This window comes from Ailuropoda melanoleuca, chromosome 11 (genome assembly GCF_002007445.2).
Source record: "Ailuropoda melanoleuca isolate Jingjing chromosome 11, ASM200744v2, whole genome shotgun sequence".
Lineage (NCBI taxonomy): Eukaryota > Metazoa > Chordata > Mammalia > Carnivora > Ursidae > Ailuropoda > Ailuropoda melanoleuca.
The window spans coordinates 50950225-50970595 of NC_048228.1; the positions used below are offsets into that span (position 1 = coordinate 50950225).

At 42.2% G+C, this 20371-nt stretch overlaps 1 protein-coding gene across 3 annotated transcripts in view; it reads right to left on the reverse strand.

Annotated features, from left to right (window-relative positions):
• Positions 1-20371, reverse strand: part of FAM47E (family with sequence similarity 47 member E) — a 30752-nt gene that overhangs the window by 413 nt on the left and 9968 nt on the right. Inside the window, exons 4-7 of one of the 3 annotated variants that reach the window (XR_004628890.1) lie at positions 18132-18282; positions 16067-16267; positions 10805-10960; positions 2584-7248 (exon numbers count right to left, since the gene is read on the reverse strand). Coding sequence is in view for 2 of the 3 variants with exons in the window: in XM_034671878.1 (XP_034527769.1) it covers positions 2584-2661; positions 10805-10960; positions 16067-16267; positions 18132-18282 (586 nt within the window). In the remaining variant the exon portion in view is untranslated. Of the gene's footprint in view, positions 1-1066; positions 7249-10804; positions 10961-16066; positions 16268-18131; positions 18283-20371 lie in introns of those variants that run through there. The other 2 variants (XM_034671878.1, XM_034671880.1) reach the window with 2 other exon arrangements.

Consider the following 20371-nt stretch of genomic DNA (forward strand, 5'->3'; position numbering starts at 1 on the left):
ATGATAAAGGTGGGGCTTTGGAAGGTAGTTGTCCAGCATCAGAAATACCTAGATCTAATTCCCATTTGTTCTGTGCCCAAGTCCAGCCCAGCTCAGCTCAGCAAAGCCTTGTGTTGCTCATCCCTTCTATTAAAAACCTGGGACCAATCTGTGTAGCAGACAGAAAGAAGCTGAGGGTAATGAATAGAGTAGATAATCCAGCCGCAAATACTGGAATGTGTATAAAGTACCTGTGCTCGTGTAACATATATATAACATATATGATGTGTATATACAGTGTACACAGACCTCACATGAAGAAAGAGAATGAGTGTTGATATATATGGATATGTATACAAATGCACATATATGTATTTATATTTAAATAAGTAATGACATATATTGGAAATAAATTATATATATATTAAATAGATATATAAAATAAATTTCCTCCTCCCTTTTAGTTGAAAATTTGAGAAAATAGAGGATATAGGATGTAAGAATAAAGGAAGAAAATATATTCCAGGGTTTTGAATGACAGGTGTTTTCAGAGGACCCAGCTGTAGTCAGGGGCATCCTCTGTCTCTAGTTAATGCAGCTGAAAGAGTATAGCCAGTGTGTCAGGCATGCTTCTTTTTGCCCAAAATTGAACTAAATGTTCCTTAATGAAATGGATTAAACCAACACGGGACAAATCAAAAAATTTTTTAAAAGTGTTCTGCCACTAAAAATGTTAAGACAGAATTAAATTATTGTAACAGTAAACAAGGAGTTAGATAGATAGATAGATAGATAGATAGACAGATAGATAGATAGATAGATACACACACACATCCTATATATATGGTCCTTGGCAGGAGGAATATATATACACATTTATATATATACACACACATATATCACATAATTACATTTATGCTTAAGTATATTTACATATGCTGTAAAATACATAATATGTGCAATTAGGTAATTAGATAAAATATAATAAACATAGAGGTGCCTGGGTGGCTCAGTCGGCTGAGTATCCAATTCATTCTCAGCTCAGGTCATGATCTTGGAGTCATGAGATTGAGCCCCAGGTCAGTGGGAGTCTCCTTGGGATTCTCTCCCTCTCCCTCTGCCCCCTGCATGTGCTCTCTCTCTCTAAAATAAATAAATCTTTAAAAATATTATATCATACATGTAAATATAGGCAGTTATATACATAAGTGTGTATGATTGTGTTCACTATATCTCACAGGCCTATTATTGATGCTCAAGGCTAAAGGACAATATTCCATCCCAGTCCTGTCATGGAGTCTTTCACCCCTCTCTACCTCATACTCTAGACTTCCCCTCACATTAACTTTGAAACCAGTCTGGATCTGAGCTTGATCAATATATTTATTTGCCAAAAGAATAAGCTATTGTTAGTTCTGTGATTCATGGAAAAGAAGAAATCCAGTATTGCATTTCCTGAGAACTTCATGTTGGCTGCACGGCTTCCTAAAGACACATGGGATGTGCGCATGGAGGACACTGGATAAATGCATGACTTAACAGCTACGACTTGGGCAGCCTGGCTAACTGGTTTCTTGCTGTGGTGACAGGGCTGGTCTGGGCACAGAACTCTAGGCTCTGAGGCCCTCCTGCTAAAAATGGTCTGCTCTGCCAACCGCCCACCCCACCTACGTGGCACGTGGCCTTCCAACAGTGGCCGCTCCACATGGGAGGCAGCTGGGGCTAGCTTTACAAGTTAAGAGAGGGGGGGTAAGAAAAAGTGGGGAAAACATGGAAGATACTGGTGGGCCCCCAGAAAGTGAACTTTTGCCCTGTTCTGTTTCCACAGAAGACTGACCCCACAGTACAACACTATTGTAAATCTCAATTCCATTTTGTCCTGACCCAAGCCACAGTTCTTTGTCCTTAGATGTGGAAGTAAAAGACACTCAGACTTTCTAGAGACTTCAGAGTGTTTGAGTGACAGAGTTTGCAAGGTACACACCCTGCACATAGGCCCCTTTCACTTTGGTCCCATTAAGGCCAAACTCAAGGCAGGTGAGTCAGCAGGAAGACAGCACCTCTGACAGCAGAAATCAAATAAGCAGAATAAAAAAAAAGCAAAAGCCAAATCCTATCTCCGGGCCTTTGTCTAGGGAAAAGCATGCGCTTTCTTCCAGGGGCCTGAGTCCTGCTATGAAAAGTACAGTTGACCCTTGAACAATATACTACAGGAATTAGGAGCACACCGCCCCACCACTCAATTGAAAATCCATGTATAAATTTTGACTCCCCAAAAACTTTACTAATAGTCTACATTGTTGACCAGAAGCCTTCCTGGGGGATTAACATATATTTTGTGTGTTCTATATATTACATACTGTCTTCTTACATTAAAGTAAGCTAGAGAAAAAATGTTATTAAGAAAATTATAAGAGAAAATACATTTCCAGTATTGTACTGTATTTATCAAAAAAAAAAAATTCACGTATAAGTGGACTTGCACAGTTTAAGCCCGTCTTGTTCAAGAGTCAACTGTATTTTGCTTTCGGTAGGGCGCTGACCCCGTCCCATCGACAACTGTGAGCCCCTCAGCTAGTCGTTCTGAAATGACCCTTTACTCACGCTTGGCATCTTGGAGCCCCTGCTTAGAATGAAATCCTTAAAGGCAGTGGTTCCATGAAGGTCTGCAAGTAACTCCTCCTGAAAGAGGACCCGCATCAAAACAAAAACAAAGACAAAACCAAAACCAAAACCAGCTGTCAGAAGTTTGATTCCACGCTTGCCCTAATTAAAAGCAGCCAGCTCTTTATAAATTACCTCATTTTAAATCACTTCCTTCTCTTCTGCAAGTGTATGTGTAGATATCGTTCATGAGTTGATGAATATAAAGGCCTTCAAAAGATGACCAACTTTCTCTCCTTTCCCTACCCTTTCTTCTGACCCTTGTATTAAGGAGAAGCAACACTTTTTAGCAATTAGACAATTATTAAGCCCAGATGGCTGGAATCTAACCGATTTGAGATTAACAAGCGTGATCCTGTGATTTTTAATAAGAACTATATACATTTGGTCTTCTTCCCATTCCTGGCACAGAGCTCCTAAAACATTGCAATTGCCCGAGTGATAAGAGCCACAACAGCAGAAGGAGAAATCTTTGTTATACGTAACTAGCCGCTTTTACCCGCAACACAGATTATGTTAACAAGGTGATTTTTGGAAAGCCCTGAGTGAGCCACAGGGTGGGGTCTGGTTGCCAGATGAAACCACCCTGTGAGGACAGGGTTGGAACTTTCGGCTCCATCCTGCAATCTCTGGCTGAATTAATCACGGATGACCAATGATGTAACCAATCATGCCTACGTATTAAAGCTGCCATAAAAGCCCAAAAGGACAAGGTTCAGAGAGCTTCCCAGGTTGGTGACCATGTGGACGTTTTGGGAGGGTGGTGTGCTCAGCTAGGGCACAGGAGCTCTGCACCCCTTTCCATATACCTTGCTCCATGCATCTGGCTATTTCTGAGTTATAGCCCTCTTAATAAACCCATTATCTAGTAAGTAAGCTGTTTCCCTGAGTCCTTCGAGCAGATGACAGAACCCGAGAAGGAGGTGTGGGGACCTCTAACGCACAGCTGGTTGGTCAGGAGCACAGGTGAAAACCTGACTTGCGACTGGCATCAGAAGTGGGGGCAGGGTTGCGAAACTGAGCCCTTACCCTGTCAGGTCTGATGCCAATGCCAGGCAGACAGTGGCAGACTTGAGTTAAATTGTAGGACACCCAGCTGGTGTCTGGAGAATCAGAGAATTGCTTGGTGTGGAGAAAAAAGACCTGACACATTTGGTGACCAGAACTGAGAGTGGTAGAGCAAGACATGAGTGTTTTTTCCCCTTGACAATATGCCCATAATTTTTCGATCTGTTAAAAAGGAACAACAGGCCCAAAATGGAGTCACTTCTGTTAAGCCCCACCAATATTTAATACCTAACCTAACTGCTGGTTCAGCTTTCTTCCCCAGGGGCGGGATTTTAAACCAGTCTGGAATTTCCTGATGAGTACTAGCCAGTGGTCTGCAAGATCACCAGGCTTTCCCTCTAAGGGAGGTGACCTTGCCTACCACAAGCCTTTCTTTTCTTTTGCTAATAACCTCTTTATCGCACCCCATTTCTGGCTGAAACTGCAATTAGATTAGGTATTAATTCTCGGTGGGGCTTAACATAAGTGACTCCGTTTTGGACCTGTTGTTTCTTTTTAATTATTCCCCCGCCCCCTTCATCAAACTGTGAGCTGAACTGAGAGGTGTGATAAAAATTGAGGGGGCGCCTGGGTGGCTCAGTCTTTAAGCGTCTGCCTTCGGCTCAGGGTGTGATCCCAGCGTTCTAGGATCGAGCCCCATGTAGGGCTCCTCCGCTGGGAGCCTGCTTCTTCCTCTCCCACTCCCCCTGCTTGTGTTCCCTCTCTCGCTGGCTGTCTCTATCTCTGTCAAATAAACAAAATCTTAAAAAAAAAATCGAGGACATCAGTGCCGCTCTCAGCTGGTGGTCTGTAGTTCTAAAAGCTTTTGTTGATCCCGTTTCTTTGATGAATTGCTGTGGTGTTCACAGGTTGTGACTTCAGGCCCACAATTTTTTAGCCAGTCATTCTCTTCATCTCTTCTTCGATATTCCAGTCTTTGGGAGATCATTTGCTTGGTGATAAACGGCTACAAACATGCATTTCAAGCTTTCGAGATAATGGGACACACCAGGGAGATTATTATGGTAACTGTAAGCAGGATCATTCCCAATGTTTGGAGTGCACTTTGGAACCATGGTCCCTGAGACCAAACCAATCAAAGAATGACCCAGTTGTAAGAGTCACCCCTTAAGCCAAGTGGCTTGCTCAGTGATGTTATGTAACCGAGTTTCAGCTTCCCCAGAAGTGTTAATCCAGGTGCAGCATGTGATGTTGGCCATAGCACAGACTCCTCTTTGCTCAGCTGAAAGATAATCCTGTTATCAAGAACAACTTGGGCCAGAAAGTCTAAGGATCTTTGTTGGGCAGCTAGTGTTTTAGCAATGGAATCTGCGATGTCTCCAGGAGTTAAGAAGTTTCTGATCATAGTCTCATTTGTATTTACTCCTACACCAGGGGTCAGTCAGGTTTTTAGTGCATATGGGAAGAGAATAGCCTAGTCTGAAATAAAAAGTCATCCTAAATGCCTGACAAAGATGGGTCCTGCTGGTGTGATCTCTTGGGGAGTGGGGGCAGATCTGATCTTGATAGACACAGGGATGTGGGGGTGCAAATGTACAAAGATCCACATAAGTAAATGTGTCTACTTGGGTACCTGTTTGTAAGCAGGAGTCAACTGTAGCTTGTGGTGACATGGGGATATAAGAGAAATTGGTCCCAGGGAGGACCAGGGGTCTCTTGCATCATGACGAATCCAGTAATCTGCCAAGTTTGCCTCCCTTAGCAATGGACTGAGAGATACAGATGATGGAATTATCCCTCCTGGCCAATGTTAGAGTAATGAAAAGAAAGAGAAGAAGAAGGGGTTTCGTGTTTAGTCAAAGTATGAAGTGTTAATCCATGCCTCGGGTAGAAGCAGTCGACTTTGGCTCCAGGTACTTCTCTTCCCCATCTGTGTGATTCAGGTCTCCAGCATCTGTAGAGGATCAGAGGTCAAGTGGAGCCTTCTTTAGCGGTGGGGTGTGTATCCAGGGCTCAGCACCCTCTGGTTTTGTAGCAGTGTCAGTGGTCAGGAGTATCTGGCAGGATCTCTTCTAATGGGGCTCCAGGGCTGTCTTCCTCTGGTGATGCTTCTGGAATACCCAATCACCAGGCTCTAGACTGTGGCCTTGAATTGGGATCAGATTAAATCTTCTTTAATCTGTTGACGATATGCTTGAGCATCAGACAGTAAGGAGTTACAGTAGCTGGTCATACTGGCATGAGACAATGAGGGACCAGCAGAAGGTTGTAGAAGACATTGGTCTGCCCGTGACTATCTCCTACGGACTGAGTTTATGTTTCCCAAAGGGGCTGCTGCAAACAGTCAGGAAGACCAAAAGCAATACCTTAAGCCAGGGGAGTCCAGTGATTTCAGCAAGTTTAGAAATGTTAAGTTTGAGGATCCCATTAGTCCTCTCAACCTCGCCTGATGATTCCGAGTGATAAAGGCAATGATAATTCCAAAGTTTGCAAGGTTTTCATTAAGCCTCATGTGATTTCCCAAGTGAAGTGGGTGCCTTGATGGCTGGAGATTGTGGAAGATATCCTCCAGGTGGGAAACACGTTCTCTGACAGTTTCTTTGCCATCGTGGGGACTTCAGCCTTGCAGCAGGGGAAGGCTTCAACCCATCCGGAAAGCACACGCAGTAACAGAACAGATCGATAATCCACGTGAAGGGGCAGTTGAATGAAGTCTGGCTGCAGGTGTTCCCAGGGTCCAGGGGGAGGAGTCTGAGGCCTTTGGAGACAAAAACAGTTTCTCTGGGATTGTGAACCGGCCGGTCAGACATTGCTGCAGGCTATCTGCACAGTTTTAGAGATGTCTCCCTGCCCAGTGTCAGTTCATGATTTGAGCTCATCTTAAATGCCCTGTAGGGGGTTCGGTAATGCACAAACCAAAGAGTGGGCTTTGTCAGGGAGCCAGCAAGAACCAAGCAGCTGTTGAGTTTCCCATCGCCCCGGTAGTTTACCATCTTAATTTCTGATTCAGGTGCAGAAGGTTGCCGTGTTACAAGGAGAGCAGGATAGCCACAATCTGGCGAGGAGGGGTCATTTTTTTGCAAAAGCAGAATGGATTTCATCCCCATGTGCCCAGTCATTTCCCTGTTGCACATTTTTGACTGAGTCCCAGAGGACATAAGAAAGCCCTTTTGTTTCTGTAACGTCCCTTAATCATGGACGACCCCAAAGGCATGCTATCAGTATAGATACTAAGTTTGTCCTCCTGAGAGCTGGCACGCTCGGTAAAGGCTGGGAGCTCTGTCTGTTACGGGGATGGAGCCTAGGGAAGGCTTGCTCTTTCGAGTAGGTCATCTTGGGCAGTAATAGCACAGCCAGCTTGAAAATCCCCTTTTTCATTTCTGCGGTATGACCCATCCACGAAGATTAGATCAGGAGTAGTTAAAGGAGTTTCCCATAAGTCAGGACGTGCTATCACAAAACAGGACATGAGTACCTTGTAGTCACAGACTTCCTTCCTCAGGTAGGGTAGTAACGTAGCAGGTTTAAGGGTGTTGCAACGTTTAAGGCACGGAGTAGGCGGTGAGCGCAGAAGGATCTCTTAGGGAGTTAGTCCGCCTGCAAGAAAGGTTGAGTCGATTCTGAGTTAAGAAAACTTTGGACGGGGGCGCCTGGGTGGCACAGCGGTTAAGCGTCTGCCTTCGGCTCAGGGCGTGATCCCGGGGTTATGGGATCGAGCCCCACATCAAGCTCCTCCCCTGTGAGCCTGCTTCTTCCTCTCCCACTTCCCCTGCTTGTGTTCCCTCTCTCGCTGGCTGTCTCTATCTCTGTCAAATAAATAAATAAAATCTTAAAAAAAAAAAAAGAAAACTTTGGACGGTGTGTGGAATTTGCAAATAAACGTCATTTCCTAGGGTCAAATCTGATGAGACCGCCCCTCGCTGTGACTGTAGCCTCGAGACTGCTGCGACAGGTGGGAGCAACTGAATCAGGCCGTGTGCTGTACTAGGTAATAGGCTTCTGTTCACCACCTTGCTCTTAAGCCAGCGTTCCCAGGGCTTGATTACCTCTTTCCCACACAAACCAGGTGGAAGGTTTTGCAGTTAGGTGGCCCTAAGACAGGCAGTTCTTACAGTGCTAGTCTCCGTCTCCTGAAAGCCTGCTCACGTTTGTCCTCCCAAGAAAAGTGTTCAGGGACTGAAATTTTTGTAAGTTCATAGAGTGGGGTAGCTAATAGCAAAAAATTAGGAGTGCATCATCTGCAATAACCAGTCAAGCCAAAGTCATCCCCAAATCTCTCACCTAGTCATGGGCGTAGGAAATTCCCGGATTAACTTAATTCTCTTGGGAGACCGCTGAAGTCCTTCAGGGCTTAGATAATGATCCAGGTAATGCACAGTGTCTAGAGATAATTGTAATTTTTTCGTAGAGACTGTGTGTGCCTTTTCAGCTAACTGCTCTAGCATATAAATGGAAGCATTTCTGGACTCCTCTTGGGAGGCTGAAAGTAGCAAGAGGTCATCTACATATTGCAAAAGGGTGGATTTCCTGGAGAACTGAAGTGTTGCTTAAATCTTGGTGAAGGGCTGGAGAGCAGAAGAGGCCTCATGAGCAGCTCGTCTAACAAACAGAAGGGCACACCAAGGACTTTTATAGAACAGAAGGCTTTTATAGGCAGAAATGGGGTGCGATAAAGAGGTTATTAGCAAAAGAAAAGAAAGGCTTGTGGTAGGCAAGGTCACCTCCCTTAGAGGGAAAGCCTGGTGATCTTAACGCAGACCACTGGCTAGTACTCATCAGGAAATTCCAGACTGGTTTAAAATCCCGCCCCTGGGGAAGAAAGCTGAACCAGCAGTTAGGTTAGGTATTAAATATTGGTGGGGCTTAACAGAAGTGACTCCATTTTGGGCCTGTTGTTCCTTTTTAACAGATCGAAAAATTATGGGCATATTGTCAAGGGGAAAAAACACTCATGTCTTGCTCTACCACTCTCAGTTCTGGTCACCAAATGTGTCAGGTCTTTTTTCTCCACACCAAGCAATTCTCTGATTCTCCAGACACCAGCTGGGTGTCCTACAATTTAACTCAAGTCTGCCACTGTCTGCCTGGCATTGGCATCAGACCTGACAGGGTAAGGGCTCAGTTTCGCAACCCTGCCCCCACTTCTGATGCCAGTCGCAAGTCAGGTTTTCACCTGTGCTCCTGACATACCAGCTGTGCGTTAGAGGTCCCCACACCTCCTCCTCGGGTTCTGTCATCTGCTCGAAGGACTCAGGGAAACAGCTTACTTACTAGATAATGGGTTTATTAAGAGGGCTATAACTCAGAAATAGCCAGATGCACGGAGCAAGGTATATGGAAAGGGGTGCAGAGCTCCTGTGCCCTAGCTGAGCACACCACCCTCCCAAAACGTCCACATGGTCACCAACCTGGGAAGCTCTCTGAACCTTGCCCTTTTGGGCTTTTATGGCAGCTTTAATACGTAGGCACGATTGGTTACATCATTGGTCATCCGTGATTAATTCAGCCAGAGATTGCAGGATGGAGCTGAAAGTTCCAACCCTGTCCTCACAAGGACTTAACTGAGAACAGACAAAACTCATGTGTTCCCAGCAAGATAGCCATGTCATCATAGTGACTGCCCTTTATCAGCATCTCATCACTCCTGTGTCTTATGAATTGGGATGCCATAGTCAAGTGCGACTAAAGCACACAGGGTAATTCAATCTTCATGAATTACAAGAGTGTGATTTATAAGCATCATGATGGAACAACCCCATTGTTTTGACTCCTGCCTGTGTCTAAGCTGTCTGATAAATAATCTTTTACTTTAATATATGACCATATTTCCAAAACCTAAACATTACTTTGTTTTCATGAGCTTATTGTCACCATTTTGGCAAACATCTTTACTCAATTTTGCCTTCAAAATGGAATATTTTTGTAAAATTCCTTAAGCCTTTTAAGAATTAGTCTTTAGGAATATACTTCTAAAAAGAGAAATTCTAAGATGCCATAAAACAATACATTTTGCAACTATTTTTGTTTTTCAATATTTAGTTCATTGAGAATTGTTCATTCATTCATGTTTTATTATTTTTTAGGTGCAACTGGAATAGTTTTATGTTATGTATTAAATTCACAGAAAGTTAGACATTTTGCTCCAAAAACCATACACCAAGAAATTCTACTGAACATTATTTACATTATTTATAGGCTTATATAAGCATCTTGTGCTCAGAAATTTGTGTCATACCCCACATCTGAAAATAAGAATTTCATACCCACTACTAGAAAAGATAAAAACGACCATCCTTCCTGTCTCAGCTTCCCAATCTAAAGGAGGCACTTAATCAGTGATTACTGAATGAATGAGTAGGCAAATTCGTACAGCATTTTACTCTTTTCCAAAGTGTTTTCACATCATTATCTGGGAGAAGTTTTGGACCTGCTGTAAAAGGAAAAGGTTCACAAGTATTCTTATCAGAGCTCTGTCAAGTGTTGCATCATTATTTCCAAATTCCCAGGACTACAGTGAATCTCTTCCATCTGCTAGGCTCTTGTACCCAGGAGTTGGGCAGGCACAGAGTTTCTTTGCAGTAAAATTAGAGCACATCCTTGTTACATGTGCTTGTTGCTTTGTGGCATCAATCAGTGCTTTATTAACCTTTGCCCCTTTTCTCTCAGGCAGACACTCCAACTCTGCCGAGCTGCATAAAGACGGTTCCGGAATGCAATTTCCAATTCCTTAACATTCATCCACTGCTGACAAAAAAAACAAGCTTCACATTTAGCTACTCAAAAACAACCCCTGATGTCATATCCATTCTGAGGTCGGAGGTGGTCCTACCAGGTCACACCACCCTTTGAACAGCCAATTTATCCATAGAATTAATTGTTCCAAGAATGCTAGGAATACGGAGTGGTTGTCCCATCTTTAGAGACACAGTATCTACCACAAAGCCAGGAGGTTCCAAGTCTTACTTATTAGACATACAATGTGTGTATGTGTAACCCTATATAAGGCTTGGCTTTCTTATTGCGGAGGTCAGCACGTAAGCTGTAAGACTTTCTGGAGCCTGTTTCACCCAGAGACTCTGGCTTCAAGAGGAGCTACGAGGTGCACGGTGATAACCTTTAGATCAGACGGTCGAATCTCAGCATATACACATACCTGTTCCTGCAGCTCCTTTTTAAAATTCTCATCTTGAGCCTTACATGAGACCTCGGGGTCAACCAAAGGTTCATCTGCTCTTTGCTTTTTCCACAACTTGGTGTCCAGATACCACGCTCCATACCTCATCTTCACACACTTTGGTTTATGAGGATTCTACAGAAAATAACGTAATTCCCAATTTCATTTTTTTTGTTTGTCATTTCAATAAATCAAAGATTTAGCTTATGAAAACAGTAACATTTATTTTTAGCTTATGATGGATCCTTGCCAAAGTATTTTATGAAGCTTCAGTATGCTTTGATTTACAAAGGTAGCATGAAAATTTCATGAACGAGAAAATAATGTGACGGTCAAGTATGGCCTTTGGACTTAGACAAACACAGGTTCAAATCCAGCCTCCCCTGCTTCATAGCTGTAAGTCCACGGGTAAATCACTTCATGCTTCATCTGTAAAATGGAGGTAACAGTATCCACTCCATAGGGTTGTAGGAAAGATTAAAGGGGAAAGTTATGTAAAGCAGCTCAATATCACGTAAACATCACATATTTCACTGAAGTGTAACGACCTTAAACAATACTCAGCCAACTGGGGGACCTGGGTGGCTCAGTCGGTTAAGCATCCGACTCTTGATTTCAGCTCAGGTTGCAATCTCAGGGTCCTGAGATCAAGCTCCATGTCGGGCTCACTGCTCAGTGGTAAGTTTGTTTCTCTCCCTCTTCCTCTTTCTCTGCCCCTCCCCCTGCTCACAAATGGTCTCCATCTCTCTCTCTCTAAAATAAATAAATCCCCAAAAAACCACCAATATTCAGCCAACCAGAACAATGAGTTGTACACTTACTATGAGCCCAGCACTGTGTTCATCCTTGTTAATGCTACACTACTTCTGATCAAAATGCTATCCAACAACAGCAATAACGACAGATATGCTATCCAACACTAATCTCTTGCCTCTAATTGGAAGAGAGAAAGAGAAGGAAGAATAGATGTCATTCCTTTCTTTCTCCCATTCCTCAATAGTAAATGAGGGCTGTTAAGGGGTCTGTTGGATCATAGCCTGGTAGTGTGGATGTAATAACCACACAATGAGCAAGGCAAAGATATGAAACCCAAAGGTTCTGCCCCTCTCTCTTCTCACTCACATTTAAACCTGAGGCTGAATATGTGGGTCGTTCTAGGGTCAAGTCAGATACGCCTTACCTAAAGCAGACAGGATGGGACAGAGCAGAGGGGAGGGAAACCCCTTCTCAGAGCTGAATTCAGCATTTTGATCCCTCTATTTCAAGCATACTGCTTAAAAATTGTAACCACCTCACAACACTCCTTGTCTTCCTTCCCTGCCTCACTTTTCTTATCAGTATGTATCACCGTTTGATATGCTATTTATTCTTCTGATTGCTTGCCTCTCCTTTCATTCTCTAAAATGTAAGCTTCAGAGATTGTCCCCGGATACAACCCTCTGGCAACTAGAACAGTATTTTGGACATAATAGGTGCTCAATAATATTTGTTGAATTAACTTGGCATTATTGATACTTTGAGCTAGATAATCCTTTGTTGGGGGGTCAGGAAGGGTGCTCTCCTATGCCTTGTAGGATGTTTATTTCTATTTTTTTTAATATTTTAAAAATGTTTTAAAAAACATTTTATTTATTTGTCATTATTTATTTGTCAGAGAAAGAAAGAGTGAGTGCACAAGCAGGGGGAGTGGAAGGAAAGAGAAGGGGAAGAAGAAAAGGTGGAGATGGAATCTATGCTACTGTTACACTCCAGATCTGAGTTCTGAAATATGGTATGTTTGGGTGACCAGTAATCTTTCAAGACTCGGTACAAACACAATTTCTTCTGTGAGGCCTTCACTGAACCCACCCTCACACCGTGCTTGGTGGAATCGATTACTTCTTCCCATGTCTCTATGAACCATGACATCATTTCATTATAATTAATCATTTACCTGTTGACCCAACTAGGCTGTAAGTTCCTTAAGTGAGGAAACAAGCCTTTGTCTCTGCTTCTTCATTTGTTCCCAGCACTTTTTGGCACATAGCAGTAGAAAATAAGAAATGTTTGTTGAAGGTTTGCATAGACAAATGATGCATGAATGTCAGGGCAAAAAGAGATATGCTGCAGTAGGGCACAGATTGCTGGGAGAGATTAGAAGTAAGAATGAATGAATGTCAACCAAGGGACCTGAAAAGTCTCCATGGAAAAACCGGCATATGACCTGGGTCTAAAGGAAGGTATAGTGCCCTCTTCCTCTTCCCATGTGGCACTTCAGGCAGAGAGACTATTGTGAGCACAGGTAAGGTTGTGGGAAAGCTCAGAGTTTTAAAGACCAAAGAGCAATGTAGCAGGTCCAAGAGTATATGGGACAAAAATAAAGATGGGGATTTCCACTTCTGGAATAGAGATCAGATTTACCCTCCCACATGCAGCAGCCAAAAAATAGAAATAAGTATAAATACAAATATATATACATATATAATGGCTTATAAGACACTAGACATCAAATAACAAGTACAGTGATCCCTGAAACACAAGAAACAAACAAGATAAACCCCACAATTGCCCCAGCTCACTGTCTTTTTTTTTTTTAAGATTGCATGTATTTATTTGAGACGGAGAGAACGCACATAGGGAGAGGGAGGAGAAGCAGACTCTCCGCTGAGAAGGGAACCCAGCATGGGGCTCAGTCCCAGGACCCCAAGATCATGACCAGAGCTGCAGGCAGATGCCCAACCAACTGAGCCACTCAGGCGCCCCTCAAGTCAAACTTTTTGAAATGAAAATTACAATGTATGAGATGAAAAATACACTAGAGGGGATCGATGGCTGATTAGACATTGCAGAAAGAACAGATTAGAACCTGTAAGGACAGCAGTCGTAGCACAGAGAGAAAACAGAATCCCGAACTGAACAGAGCAGCAGTGAGCTGTGAGACATCCCCATGCAGCCTAATTGCATGTAAATGAAGTCCTCGGAGCAGTGGGGAGAGACAAAAACATTTTTTGAAGAAATAATGATCAAAATTTTCCAAATTTGATGTAAACTCTAAACCCATGGATCAAAGAGGCTCAGCAAACCCCAGGTAAAAGGTGTGTATAATAATCACACTATTCACAAGCAGTGACAAAGACAACATCTTTAAAGGAGCCAAGGGAAAACACACGTCCAGAAAAACAAAGATAAGGAAGGCTTAAGATTTCTCATCAGAAACAACACAAGCAAGAAGGCAGCGGAACACCATCTTTAGAGTACTGAAAACAAACAAAACACTGTGAATCCAAATTCTATACCCACAAAAATCCCTTTAAAAATGAAGGCAGAATAGGATGTTTTCAGACATACAAAGCTGAAGGAATGAATCACCAGTAGACCCGCACTAGAAGCAGGGTTACAGGAGGTCCTACGGGTGGAAGGAAAATGACACCATATGGAAATGTATTTGAACTTTCACATAGTGGCCCTCTGTCTGCCAGTCAAAAGTTCAATTTTGGCAATAACCACCAGGGCTTATAAAGCAGCAGTTGTGCAATGATTTGTACATACAGGGAATTGAGCAATTTGATTCAGCCCAGATTCAGGGCAAGCTGTGGTTCAGGCCTCGGGTATGATGGACACAATTTGCCTGTCCAACATCACTTTGCATTTTACGCTTTAGAAAGATGAGGAGCGCGGTGCCTGGGTGGCACAGTCGTTAAGCGTCTGCCTTTGGCTCAGGGCGTGATCCTGGCATTCTGGGATCAAGCCCCACATCAGGCTCCTCTGCTATGAGCCTGCTTCTTCCTCTCCCACTTCCCCTGCTTGTGTTCCCTCTCTCGCTGGCTGTCTCTCTCTCTGTCAAATAAATGAATAAATAAAATATTTAAAAAAAAGAAAGAAAGAAAGAAAGAAAGAAAGAAAGAAAGAAAGAAAGAAAGGAAGGAAGAAAGATGAGGAGCAAATGGAAAATTTAAAGTGCTGCTATTAGTGTTGGAATGCATAGTTCTCATAAACCCTATGCAACAGAGCCAAGGATGGAAAATATCACACATGTAAAAACAGGTCAGTCCATTGTGTTCCAATAGAAAGGACAAAGTTACTATGTTTAAATGTTAGAAATATAGTATCAAAGATCACATGTAGAAGATAGAGGGTAGAGATGGTATATTGTTTCTCACTTTCAGAGAAAGGAACTTTGCCACCCCCACCCCTGACCACCACTCACATATTTAAATCTGCTGTTGGACTTGGGGCACTTGGGTGGCTCAGTTGGTTGAGCTTCCTACTGTTGGTTTTGGCTTAGGTCATGATATCAGGGTTGTGAGATCGAACCCCATGTCGGGCTCTGCACTCAGCCCAGAGTCAGCTTGAGATTCTTTCTCCCTCCCTGCTCTCTCTCTCTCAAATAAACAAAATCTTGAAAAACAATCTGTTGTTGGACTGATACAATTTGATTTATGTGTATATGTATTTGCAGCTGTAGGTCATGTAGAAAAGTGGAAAAGCACTTAAAAGTCCATTCTACTTCCCTTTGGAACACAGCATGTTTTTTCTCCTCTGTTTCCTTGTTCTTCTATCTTCACGGGCAAGTGGTATTGAAAAACGGAGCGATTTGTTAATAATCAGCAAGCATGTGCTCAAGAATGACTGTCTGTGGTCAATAAGACATCCCCCAGAATTCATGGATTCTTTGGACAAGGAATAAACAACTTTCATGATCATTAATTGCAGCATTTAACTCTTGGAATAATAAACTTTCATATGTATTTCCATTAACTGTTAGAATTTCAACATTTAAACACATAAAGAGAGGATTTCAACATATAAACACAGAGAGATAACAATGACTATTCAGATATTAACAATAATGCTGGGGATGCCTGGGGGAGCTCAGTCCGTTGAGCGCCTGCCTTCGGCTCAGGTCATGATCCCAGGGTCCCGGGATGGAGCCCCATGCCGGGCTCAGTGGGGAGTCTGCATCTCCCTCTGCCTCTGCCCCCTGCTTGTGCTCACTCTCTCTAGCACACTCTCTTGAATAAATAAATAAGATCTTAAAAAAAAATAATGCTGAAAGGCGTGCCTTGGTTATATAACTAGCTTTATTATGTATATTAAATATTCATTGATTTAACGCATATTTATTAAACACCAAAAAAAAATTCAAGAATTCTTCTGAAAAAGGCCAGGGCTCCCCTGAAGTACCAGAATTCAAGGCCATTTAAGATTTTAATGCAACTTAATTTCCTTCGATTTTCACTCTTCTCCCCTTTTGGCAATTACCTGTGGTTTCTGGTGTTTCTGCTCATGGCCTAGTTTCTGGGAAAACTGTGGCCCCTGCAGTTTCTTTAACCCCGGTCTCTTCTTGAGCTCCAGAGGAGCCTGGCTGAGTCTCATTGTGAGGGGCACATCGTGGCTTGGTTTGCTCTGATAGTCGATGTCAAACTGCTTCAGGATGAACTCTTCATCAATGTTTGAACTTCCCTGGAGGAATATCACATTGCATGAATCAAGGACAAATGGTGACATTCTTCTTTAATCTAAAGGAGGCATTTGACTATGGCTAGAGAAGAGGCAGTTTGGAGGAGAGAAAGAAAATGCTCAGTAGCATTCACTGGGGACAAGAAGTATTGGGGTTCTGGAGGACTTTGTCAGTGCATTAAGTGGACAACTTAGGACCAGCCGGACGCAGTGAGTCCCTGAGGGAATTAATGGGCTGAGAAAACTTCAGTCTGTTTAATCCTATGCAGCCTTCTGAGTTCATAAAGATGTGATACATCACACACACACACACACACACACACACACACACACACACACACAGGAATATTACTCAGCCATAAAAAAGAATGAGATCTTGCCATTTGTGACAACATAGATGGACCCAAAGTATTATGCTAAGTGAAATAAGACAAACAGAAAAAGACAAATACAACACAGCTTCACCTATACGTGGAATCTAAAAAACAAAACAAATGAACAAACAAACAAGAAAATAGAAACAGATTCATAAATACAGAGAACAAAGTGGTGGTTGTCAGAAGGGAGGGGGGTGGGGGAGTAGGTGAAACGGGGGAAGGGGAGTGGGAGGTAAAGTTTTCTAGTTATGGAATAAATAAGTCACGGCGATAAAAGGTACACCATAGGAATACAATCAATGGTACTGTAATAGTGTTAGATGGTGACAGTAACTACACTTGCAGTGAATATAGCTTAATGTATAGAACTGGCAAATCACTATGTTGCACACCTGAAGCTGGAGTCAGACAAATGGACTCAGACAGGAGAGCAGCCAAGAGATGAGAGGACACCTAACAACATTTTAGCACCTAGATCTAGCTATACCTGAAGCTCCTAGGACCTCTGGATAGTTCCCCTACCTCCTTTAATCCAGTCTGAATTATATGTCAATCAGTTTCCAATGAAATAATCCTAAATAATACATTGGCTAAAACTGACAAATGTTTTCAAAAAATGGGGAAAGAAGATTACAAATCCTAGTGGGTCTTAAATCTAAGAAAAACCTAAGGAATTATACATCTACAGGGACTCAAGAACACAACTAGGTATTTAAATGGGTTCTTGGAAGGAGGGCAAGGGAAGACTTTAAGAACTAACAAAAGTCCATTCATGTCAGAAATACCTTTTGTGAAGGTTGTAGTTAAAAATAGCTGAGAACTTACAGATAAATATAACTGAGAAAAATGAGTTGAAGGAGTGAAGGACACGGAGGAAAAAGGACACTAAGATGGAAAATGAAAAAATGAAACAACAGGGTGGGGGAAATGAGTAGTTATTAGCCAAAATATATAAACTTTCAGTTATAAGATGAATAAGTTCTGGGAATCTAATGTACAGCATGGTGACACAGTAAACAAAATTGTCTTTATATACTTGAAAGTTGCTCAGAGAGTAGATCTTAAATGTTCTCACCATACTCAAAAAAGGTAATTATGTGAGGTGATGGATGTGTTAACTAAACCTATTGTGGGAATCATATATATATATACATATATATATATAATCACAAATTATCACATTGTACACCTTAAACTTACACAATGTTAGTAATATCTCAATAAAGCTGGCAAAGAAAAAGAGCCACTAAAAAGAAAGAAATACACAACAGCAATGTGACATATAAACAATAAACATTCAAATAGGCTGCAAGCTTGCAAACTTTCCAGAGACATCATCTACAGGAAACAATTCTAATCATAAATGGTGGAAGAATCATAATTTCTTTATAACTTTATTTGACTTAGATCATATCCTAACATTGTTTTTTAATAATAGCAACCCTGAGCTTGACTTAAAAAGTAGCTTGTAAGAATTACTACTAACTTACAAAAGCAGTAGCCCAGTCGCAGAAGTCCCTAACTCCTTTGCGCACATTTTCATGAGGAAGAGGACCATCTTCATGGAGCAAATCTGTTTCACTGGGCTTCTTTTCTTCATAAAGCCATTGACCTGGATGTGACACAGGAGTCTTCTCGGGACTGAGGATAATGAGATCATCAAAGACTTACAAGATGAAACACCATGAAGCCAAGTAGATTTCAGCGCTATCTTGAGGAAAGAAGATGGTAATGCATGCATTTCTAACAGTCTCTCACCAGCGCATACGGGTAGACATTAATTTTCCAAAGACCACATTCTCATTATCAATACTATAAAGGTAAGCATATCAAGATTAGTTACAATAATGAAAATGTATACAGCATTTTACCAGTATAAGTTGATTTTTTGACATTGTGCGTACCATTTATTAAGACATCTGCCAAATTACTGTGCTTGCAGTCGCTAAAGCCATAGACAATCTTCACAAGCAGATGTCCTTGACTTCTCTCTCTCTTCCCTAAAATCCAGCCCACTAATGAATCTGGTAGGTTTTAACTCTGTCTCCGTCTCTGGACTGGTACAAATGCTTCTCACTGGTGTCTCTGATCTTCTCTTAAGGCTCAAAACCCCAACCCCTAATCCATTCTTAGCACTGCAGCTAAAACAGTCATTTCGAGATATAAATCTGGTCATAGCAATGAGGCCACCCTTCACCCTCAAATAAACCTCTCAATAGCTTCTTTTTCAAATTGAGATATAATTCATATACTATAGTATTTACCATTTCAAAACATACAATTCAGTGGCTTCCATATATTTACAAAGTTATGCAACTACTACCATTATCTATTCTGGAACATCTGCATTACCCCCAAAAAAGAAGCTTCATAACCACTGACAGTCACTCTTCATTTCCCCCATTCTCTCTGCTCCTGAAAACTGGTAATCTACCTTCTGTCTCTATGGACTTGCCTATTCTAGACATTTTATCTTGTGTCTGGCCTCTTTCACTTAGTATAACATTTCAAGGTTCATACATGCTATAGAATGTATCAGTGGCTTACTCTCTTTTATGACTAAGTTCCATTGTCTGAGGAGACCGCAGTTTGTTTATCTATCATCAGTTGATGGACATCTGGGCTATTATGCACGGTGCTGCTATGAACGTTCAGGTACAAGTTTTTGTGTTCAATAGCTTATTACTCTTTTATTAAAGACTTAAGTCTTAACTCAGTTTCCAAGATTCTTCATGGCCTGATCCTTGCCTATATCTCTAGATTCTTCTGACATTACCACCCTCCCTCACTCTCTGAGCTCCAGCCATCATGGCCGCCTCTCAGTTCCATGAATTCATCATGCTCCCTTCAGTCACAGGGCCTTTGCACACCTTCTACCACCTGACTGCAATGCCTTCTGCATTCCCTCATCCCCCTTATGTTCCAACATACATATCCCTTCCTCAGGGAGGTGTTCCCAGGCTGTCCCTAGAACCCACGCTTCCTTCTCGGCACCTTGTATCTTTTAGTCATAGCATCCATATATTAATTCATCCATCCATTCATTCAACAAGCATTTATTAAACACCAACTAAGTACCAGGCACAGTTCAGGCATTAGGATTCAGCTGTAAATGAAGTTTAAACCCTGTCCTCATAGAACTTAAGATTGAGACATATAGGAAAGAGGTAAGCCTATGCCAGGTGATTACAAGTGATATAAAGAAAAATAAAACAGGGCAGGAGGGATGGACAGTGTTGACAGGGGGCTTTTTATTTCTACAGCGAAAGCCTAGCTACCAAAGTGATAGCTGAGTAGAGACCCAAAAGAAGAAATGGATCAAACCATGCAGATATCAAACTACAGACACCGGGCAGGAAAGCAGAACATGTACAAAGGGCTCAAGGCACGAGTGTGCTGTGTGTGGACGGGGAGCAGAAGAGAGGCTCATGAGACTGAAGGGGCGAGACCAAAGGACAGAGTAGCAGAGGATGAGGCCTGATGGGTAACAGGCACTGATCATAAGAGACTTTAGAGGCAACTGTAAGACTTTGGATTTTACTCTGAATAAGCAAGTAATTGAAGAATTTGTTTTAAGTCAAAAACATAGCATTTATTGTCATCATATGTATCCTCCAGCACATTTTTTTAAATTGAGGTATACTTGACACATGAGGTCACGTGAGTTTCAGGTGTACAGCACAGTGATTCGACAAGTCTGTATGTTACACCGTGCTCACCACTGGTGTAT